Raw genomic sequence first — 8,695 nt, 5'->3', positions numbered from 1 at the left:
GGGGGGGGGGCAGGGTGTGGGTCCTGGAGGGCAGGAGGGTTATGGCCCTGTTGTGCTGCTCTCCATGGCCTTTGGCATCCAGAGAACTTTGGCCGGGTGATAGATTTTTATTTTCTTTCTGTTTTTAAAGCTTGAATAATTTGTGATCTTGCTGGATTTAAAGTGCAACATAGGTGGAGGGCTGGGCAGTGGTTTTTCATGAGGCTCTGGGAACTGTGGTGATAAAAATCATTTAGCTTTAATTTATAGATATTATTAAAAAAAATTAGAAAAAATCCTTGCTCTTGATTTCTAATATAATAAGATTTATTTTTAATGTGACCACTGTGCCTTCCTCAGCACAGGGGACGTCTCTGTGTTTTATTGCCCCGGTGCTGCTGCTTTATGATGAAGGGCTGTTTATGGCTTCGAGCGGATTTAAATGATAGTTTTTTCAAACATTTGATGGGTTGCTGGAAGTCGTGGCACACGACCAGAGGCCAGGCCCCTCTTTAGTGTCCCAGAAAGTGAGCGGGAAGGTGGTGGGGTTCAATGAGAGGTGCTTGGCTCTGTCCCAGCGAGACACAGCAGAAACTGGGAATGTTTGATGGGGACACCAAAGGAGCCTTCTTCTTGCTCCTGCCTTGTGCTGCTGTCGCCCTGCTGCTCTTCGTGGGGTGAATGGGAAGGGGAGAGGCTTATAATAACCCATGTGGGATGGTTTATGTTGCCTTTGCTTGCTCCATCAGGTTCTCCACACAAATGTGTCACTGGGAACATGCCAGCACCATCAGGACTGCAGAATGCACCTACTTGCTAACATGACTGCTCAGGAGAGGATGTGTGCCCCATCCATCCATTGATCCATCCAAGGTCACCCCCTGCACCCCTCTCAGCACCCCCAGAATGGCTCTGCCTGTCCCCCATGGCATGCACCAACCCCATCAAAGGTCCCAAGGCCTCCTGCTGCCCTGGGGAAGGACTCTAAAGAAGGCTCCCACCACCTGACAGGGACAACCCAGCATCATCTCAAAGCCCACTGACTTCAGCTCCTCTCCTCCTGATCTCTCCCTGTTCCTGAAAAAAATGCCCCGATTAGGTCAACGCCACGGTGGAATGACCCCCCCTCACTGCCATGCTGTGTCCCACGGATTCGTGCTGACAAAGGAGCCGCTGGAAAGCCCAGGACTTCACCCCCTGCCTGCAGACACGGTTGGGAGCTGTAAGTGGAGATGCGTGGGGATTGAGGTGGCATTTGTGGAGTGAGGCCACCCTGTCCCGCGGGAGCTGCTGGCTCCCGAGCTGGGCTGGGAGGGGAGAGGATGAGGGGGGAAACCCAATACCCCTCTTGGCTCAGTCGTGGCTTAATTTAGAGCACGGGGGCTCTGCTGGAGTGTTTTTCCATTTAAAGCTGAACCTGGTTCCTTTTGTCATGTATGGGGCAAGGGCCCCACAGCTTGCAGGGCAGTAGCAGCTGCTGGCAATTTCCAACTTGGTTCCGCTTTGCCACCAGCTTCCTCCCCATTTCACCCACAGTGAAGGACAGAAATCTGTCTCCTCCTCACACCTCTGTCCTGCTTTGGAGCCTCAGAGAGGGCATGAGCCACCCGCAGCCCCAGTCCACAGCTCTAAATTGGAGCTGTTACAGTGGGATCGGATTTGATCTGCTGGCTGATCCTTGGCCGAGCAGAGCTCAGGGCAGGGAGCGCTCAGCTGTGGTGATACTGTCTATATTTAACCCCACTAATGCAACTTAATTCACATTACGGCCAGTTTGGAAAGCTGTGCTCTTGCAATGCCTGCTCTTTGCAGGTAGACACCACTCAACAGCCCAAAAGGAAAACGATGACAATTCATTAAAGGTCATTTATTCCCAGTGGCTCAGCTGTACTTTTAAAATCTGATACATCCATCAGGCACTTTATGGCTGCGTCATGGAAGTGCTCTGCCCAGCTCCAGGGTAGCAGACAACCTTTGGCTCAGCCTAGGTGTTTGGAGGATTCATATTCTTAGCATACGTTAGGCAAAATCTGGCCAAATCCTACCAAGGAGTGTCTGTTGCCTCAAATACTCGCAGCAAAATTAACCTGACACTGTTCTTCACAGCTTAACTGTAGCCACTAGCCAGTGCCAGCACTGCTGAGCATTGTCACCACTATTAGGTACGAGAGACTGAAAAACCTCCCAGCTTATCAAAAAGCAGCTGTGACACGACTTTGCACTGGATGACGGCTGTCCCAGTGAGGAAATGCTGGGTACTCACACCGGTTTTATCTAGCAAAGAAAAATATAACAATGACTGGCTGCAAACTGAAGCCAGAGAAATTCAAATGAGAATGGAAGCACGGGATTTTAACAGGCTGGAAATTATCCATGGGGCCAAACTTCCAAAGAAAACAAGGGGCTGAGGAGGTTTCAGATCAAGCCCAACCACATCCCCAAAAAAACAACAGAGCTCAAAAAGCACATCAGGCATGCTGGGGAGGTTCTATGTCAGAGGACCAGCGCTATGGGTTCTCACAGGCAGTGGGAAAGATATTTTCATCAGTTTTGTTCTCAGAGGGATGGGTTGAGGTACACAGGGCTGCTGCAGCCAGCTGAACTAGATTTGTTTCTTACATTCAGCAACAAAATGAAATGCACTGCAAGACAATCATTCTCATACATTGAAAACTGGGAAGTTGCTGCAAGAGTCAGAATGGAGAGAATTCGAAGGCAGGTCTCTGTGGAAGTGGAGAGGGAATTTATTTCAAAACTAAGGTGAATACTGATTAGACTTGGACGACTTGGCCTGTGTTCAGACGCCCCCACTACTCTGTGACAGGAGGCAGATCACACATTTCCACGAGAAACAGTTACTTACAGGTATGCGCTCTCTAAAGAAACTTAGTGTCTTAGTTCCTTTTTTGTCAAGGTGTCCAGTGGTTCTCTCTGTGTGTTTGTGCAGGGGGGAAAAAAAAAAAAAAAAAAAAAGAAGAGAGAAAATGCTTCTGTACGACCCCAAACAAGCATATGTTTAAAGAAATTAGTGTTGCAGCACTTGAGGTTTGCACCATGTACTAGTGAGCCATATGTGTTCTGTAACATATAGCACTCCCCGTTTCTTAATTTGTTTCATGCGTTGATTCATAGCTGCTTTGCTGGAGAGTGGTACGATTGTCACTGCTTCAGCGCAGGACAGGTGGTATATACGCTGACCGTGTATTAGAAAGGACAGCAGGTTGCCTCTTCCATACCTACGTGAAAATATTATTGATTCACACTTCTGTGTAAGCGAAATCAGAATCTCCAGCTCCAAGCTACCACCCTGAATTTAGCAGCCACTGCGTAACAAAACCTCCTCAGCTCTGCCACAGCTCAGGCAGCTCTTCAAGGGGATCCGCTCACTACTGCTGGTCCTTAAAGTATCCATCAGAGGTGGGCGGGTTTCTTCTCTTTGGTCTGCTTGCTCTACCCCATGCGACATAATCATCGGGATGGAGCTGAACAGAAACAAACCACAGCTCACTTGGGTGAGACTGTGTCTGTCTCTCGATCCAGGATTTACGATTCCTCAGGTTGGCAGGAAGAGAGAATGGTGGGTTGCAAGATGCCTTTTCCTCTGATGCTACCAGCAGGGAGAGAAGGAGGAATATGGCAGTGAACCATTTTGGTCCCACTTTTTGCAAGACACCTGACGGCTTTGCTGGGCTATAGGCCAGTGCCAAAGGAGCGGAGCAGGGCTCGTAAGTACAGGGAGGGTTAACTCTCAGGTGCCGAGCTTACTCTAAGCTCCGTGACCTCCTCCATCAGCAACTTTGTGAACTGTTTGAAGAGACAGGCATGCCTGAACCTAAACAGGAAAAAAAAGATGGGGACAACACCACCCTCACCAAATCTGGAGTAACTCCTGTTCTGCTCTCTTTTTCACTCCACCTTATCCCAGCGCAAGTGGTGTCAGGATGCAATCCCCATGCCGGGGAAGGGAGCAGCGGTTTGCCTGTCCACAAACCCACTTTGTACTGGTAGTGGCTGGGGTTAAAGTCTAACAAACTTCACACCCGCAAAAAGAGGCTGACAAAGCCAAGCAGAAAAGGAAGGGCTTTCAAGACTTTCAACTAAGAAACAAAGTGGCACTATACAAAAATGACTAGCTCTCCGCTTGCTTGTAATCCCCAAGGCTAGCTCTCTGCTGGCAGACTGCATGTCAATGCCTTATTAGCTTGCGCTTGATGTTCTCACCATGCTGCAAGAGAGGAGGACAGAGATGCAAGGGTTTTCAGCATCTCTGAAAGTCCCACCACTACTGCAGTGAGGATCTGCCTGCATTTTGTTAGCATTTCTTCCTAGGGAGAACAAGACCTGCCTGACAGATGAACGCAGAGAACCACAAAGAGGGAATTCATAACCTGGATGGTGAATTTCATATAGAACGAGCCGGATTTAAGGTAGATCTGACAGACAGCAGGGGTAATCTGCACAGTCTACCTTTTCAGTGGAAACTCCACTGAGTTGCAGAAAACTTTGCTGCCAATATGTTCGAGCAAAGAAACGTTGGTTGGAATGGTGAGTGGAGCCCACGCAAAGTTCATTTGCAGCTATTCACAGGCCAGGCTAATCCTCCCCCTCTGCATTTAAGTACTACAGAAAGCCTGAGACAGACAGGTATCAGTGTGCTGATAAAAACAGAACTCTGCTTGTTCCTGGCATGGCTCTGGAAGAGGGCCAGCATAACTTCTGTATAGAAAATTCCTTCAAGAGCTCATAAAGGCAGCAGCATATTGAATATCAAACCCTCTTGAGGAAAACTGTTGAAACCAGGGAGGTTTTGCCCAAAATCACACTGCAGAATTGCAGCTTCCTAAATTGCACCAACGTACAGCATGTGCAATCTCAGAGCCAGCTGCTAACTCTTACAGACAGAATTTGCTGACATGCAAAACCTTCACTCTTTTTGTATTTGCCTCCATCTCTCAATCTCTTCTGGAAATGCTAAAGAAATGACATGATCTGAGGCTGCAGAACTACACTGCCACTGCATTTCAATTCATGGGCACAAAGCCTGGGCTTTCTCCCTGCTTGGCAGCCCAAGGACTCTGAATATCTTGTTTAACTCTCCTCTTGTTTCTGCTGCTGAATGGCCTGTAAAAAGATATCCTTCACTTGATCCATTGTGTCTTGATACAGTTTAAAATCTTCCTCTTTCTTTCTCACAGTAGTCTCCAAAGCAGCCTTCAGCGCTTCATTCTCATCCTGCTGGATCACAAGCCTACAAGGAAACAAAAGAAAACTTTCATGTGAGCTGTGAGGCTTCAAAGCAAATTAGAACAGTGCTTCAGCTCTTGGGAAGAAAATGCTGAAACACATGCTCTCTGGTAATTTTATGACAGGTGTAAGAAAGAGCAGACTTAACACTTGTTCCTTCTATCTTTGAGACAGAAGAGTATTAGATGACCAAAGTACTTTTCAGATCTCTTTTGTTAAAGATTATAATTTTATTTTCACTAACAAGCTTGCAATCAATGCATAAGGGAAGAAAAAGAAAAAAAAACAACGGTGTCTTCCTTGCATCTGCGTTGTGTTGCTTAATGTCTGCATTAGTTTAACATTTCTGGGTATCTGTATAATTATTAGGAAATTTCTCTAAGAATGACATAGACAAGCTCAGTTCAGAGGATCTGGGATTTCTACAGAGTTCACTAGGTTTTATCTTCTGAGAAGCAGATGCAGGTAACATCACTGCAAAAAGGACAGCAACAACTCTTAGCTATTGCGAGTAACACAGCATGGAGAAAGGGAAACCATACCTTGTGCGCAGCTCCTCGACCTGCGATTCTAGAGACAACTTAGAAAGCTGGGCTACAGAGAGCTCCTGTCTATCACTCGCATTCATGGTGAGTCTTGAGTGACTCACAGGCTGGCCTGCAGGTTTAATCACAAAATGGCATTTTAGTAAATCAAACACCAATTTTCACTTGGTAGCACACTGAGTAAATCTCAGCAAACAGTGAATAAACACTAAGGAATCTGTTAAGTTCTCTGTTTATCCATGAAAATTCTGTAAATATATAAGACAGACTTTTATTTATCCTCTTTTCAGCAAAATGAAAACATGATGAGTTTGCATTTCAGGGCTAAATGCAGTAATATGTGTGCCTTCCTATTTAGAGAAGAAAAAAATTAATCCAAAATATTTAAGTGGGCAAACTAATAGGAACAGTTGAAAAGGATTATTTTGATGTTTATCTTGTCGTTGTGTTTCACTTAAGATTATGACAGCTGTTGCTTCCTAAATGCCTGTGATAAAAATTGCATGTGGCACACACTGAAACAGCTTTTGTAAAGCACTTTGATCCTCAGCATAAACACAACACAGGTTAAATGCAGTAAAGCGCTTAAATGTGTACTTCAAACTAAGGTTCTAAATGAGGAATGCTTTCCTAAATAAAGGTCTACCCAAAACATGCAGCATTGCTCCTGTGATTTCAAAGGGACACACAAACATTTCTCAGGGTTATAGAGAGAATACAATTCAAATTTACTGCTGGGATTGGAGAAGCAAAACACCTGTGACTGACCAGTGAACCCCTACAATGGAAGAAGGCTCGGAGAAGACAGGCAAGGATGACAGGCTCAGGAAGCTCAGAAAGGAATGTAGGAAGTGACCACAGCTTTCGTAGGGGATGCTGAACTCATCCCAACACCATGGGGACTGGAGGGTGATGTTTACAGCTGACTCCGTTGAGTAAATGTAAATGGCCTTCCCTAATCCGTAGAGTACCACCTACCTGAGCCAGCCAGACAAACGTGACTGGAGTGTATATGTGGTTCAGTCCAACACAGAGTATAAACAAAAAATCCACCAAAATGATCTTTAAAGAAAACAGCGGGCTTGAGCTGGCTTCAACCCCCATATTCCTTCCTGGCAACTGGGGACACCCAGCATTGTGACAGTGAACATCTAGGCTGGTAATGGGGGGTCATATTTGTGTTGCGATTCAACTGTACATTGTAATTGCTATATCATGCTGAATTGTGATTTCAGTACATTGCTGTATCACTTTTCCAAATTAAAGTCGCATGTAACATCAAACATCTTCAAGTAAGTAAATTTGGTATTAAAACACTAAATCCTCCTCATCTGGAACATCTAAAAGAACCAGGGCAGAAAGTATTGAACTCTGAGAAAAACGTATGAGAAGAAAAGGCTATGTTGTATAACCAAGAAATGCTTTTGATCATGAGGTTGTCCTGTTTTACCAGGCTTGGGAGAACCTGTTGTTACTTACCTATTCTCCTCTGGGGTTATTCTTTGCTAATTTTAAATTTGGGTAAGACAGAAAAAAACCAAAAACCTAAAAGCCTGAATAATTTTAAAACACAACTGGGTTGTTTCTAGCTATTCAGCATCATTATCTATTTCCCTTGAATTGAAGAGACTAGAAACATTAGATTAGCAATTAGATCAGCTCTCTCCAATTTTGCACTTTCAGAAAGAAAAGAAAATATTATGTTAATTAGCGGGTTCTCTAGTCTCTATTTTATATTCAAGCTTTTCATTCCTTCTTATTTCCCCAACTATATGGCATGAAAGCGTTTTGATAACCTACATGCTCAGCTGAAGAGGTATATCACAGACTTGTAGACTTGTTTCTTGCACAAAATCCAGAGAGTTTGGGCACATCACAAGGGGCTGAGCTCTTTTCAAAGAAGGATGGTGAAATAGATTGTTACCTCCTCATCTTAACAGACTTAGAGCGGATTTCTTCTTATTAGTCTTACTGCCAATCCTTTTCTACATTTGCTTTTAGTTCTTATGCGGACGAGACTAATGAACTCAATATTTAGTAAGAAGGAACCTGTCACACCGCTAAGAACAGCCTGCTTCCTCTGGCTATGAAATGCCAATCTCCCGGAGGTGAGTTACCAAACCATTACTACTGACCAAAATGGCTTAGAACCTGGAAAGTTTATCACCATATCTCTGAGGTTGCCAGGAAAGCTAAGTGGAGCACATGTATGATAATGGAACAGCACATCACTACATTGCACTACCAGGTTGTATGAAAGTCTGAGCACTCAAAAAATCCATTAAATTCTCCTCTAGACACAGCACCAAAATGCTCCCATACTATTGAAGGCATGGAGTCAGTCAAAAGTGTACCATTGAGAGTTGCATTCCCAGAACTCTCACCTGGCTACTACCTGTCCCTACAAATATCCTGATTTCTTTCTCTGAGAATCTGCAGAACCATATGAGTATTCCAAAGCCTCTCACCTTCAAACCCTCCCAGAAATCACAAAGGATATACCACAACACCATTTTTGTGAGGCCCAGCACTGCTCTCTTAAAAAGATGAATGTCCTATATCCTAAAGGCCAATGGCTGCAGCACTTTGTTTCTAAGCACTAGGCTTCTATTAGGATCTGAGTCTTTCTGCGCTACTTTTTCTGCTGTCAGGCTCTCGGTGAACACAGGTAAGACAGCTCTAAAAGTCTGTGCTCAAAGAAAAACACATGAGAACGAGTCAGTGTTGGCTGGGAGCCCTTTGTAAGGACACAACAGTTCTGTGCTAAGGAGTGGACCCACATTACAGAGGGGAGCAGGTGCGAAGCAATCATTCAGTCCTCATTCAGGATAAAGGCTCCTCTGAGTCCTGTTCCTGTATACCCAGTCTTCTCACCGTGCTGGATGAGTGAACAGCAGTGCTCCCCTTGAGGTCCTGAGCACCGTGTA

General features: G+C 45.0%; 1 protein-coding gene across 1 annotated transcript in view; it reads right to left on the bottom strand.

The window, feature by feature from the left end:
* Window positions 1-5,067: 5,067 nt before the first annotated feature.
* CCDC13 (coiled-coil domain containing 13) overlaps window positions 5,068-8,695 on the bottom strand; it is a gene marked incomplete at its 3' end in the record, with an annotated part of 38,519 nt that continues 34,891 nt past the window's right edge. The window contains exons 18-19 of the mRNA XM_080387690.1: window positions 5,766-5,880; window positions 5,068-5,227 (exon numbers count right to left, since the gene is read on the bottom strand). Coding sequence (XP_080243816.1) covers window positions 5,068-5,227; window positions 5,766-5,880 — 275 coding nt within the window. The remainder of the gene's footprint in view (window positions 5,228-5,765; window positions 5,881-8,695) is intronic.

This window comes from Falco punctatus (genome assembly GCF_963210335.1).
Source record: "Falco punctatus genome assembly, chromosome: 4".
Taxonomy (NCBI): Eukaryota; Metazoa; Chordata; class Aves; order Falconiformes; family Falconidae; genus Falco; species Falco punctatus.
Note: the sequence above shows the minus strand (reverse complement) of the source record. Positions and strands in the feature narration are given on the sequence as shown.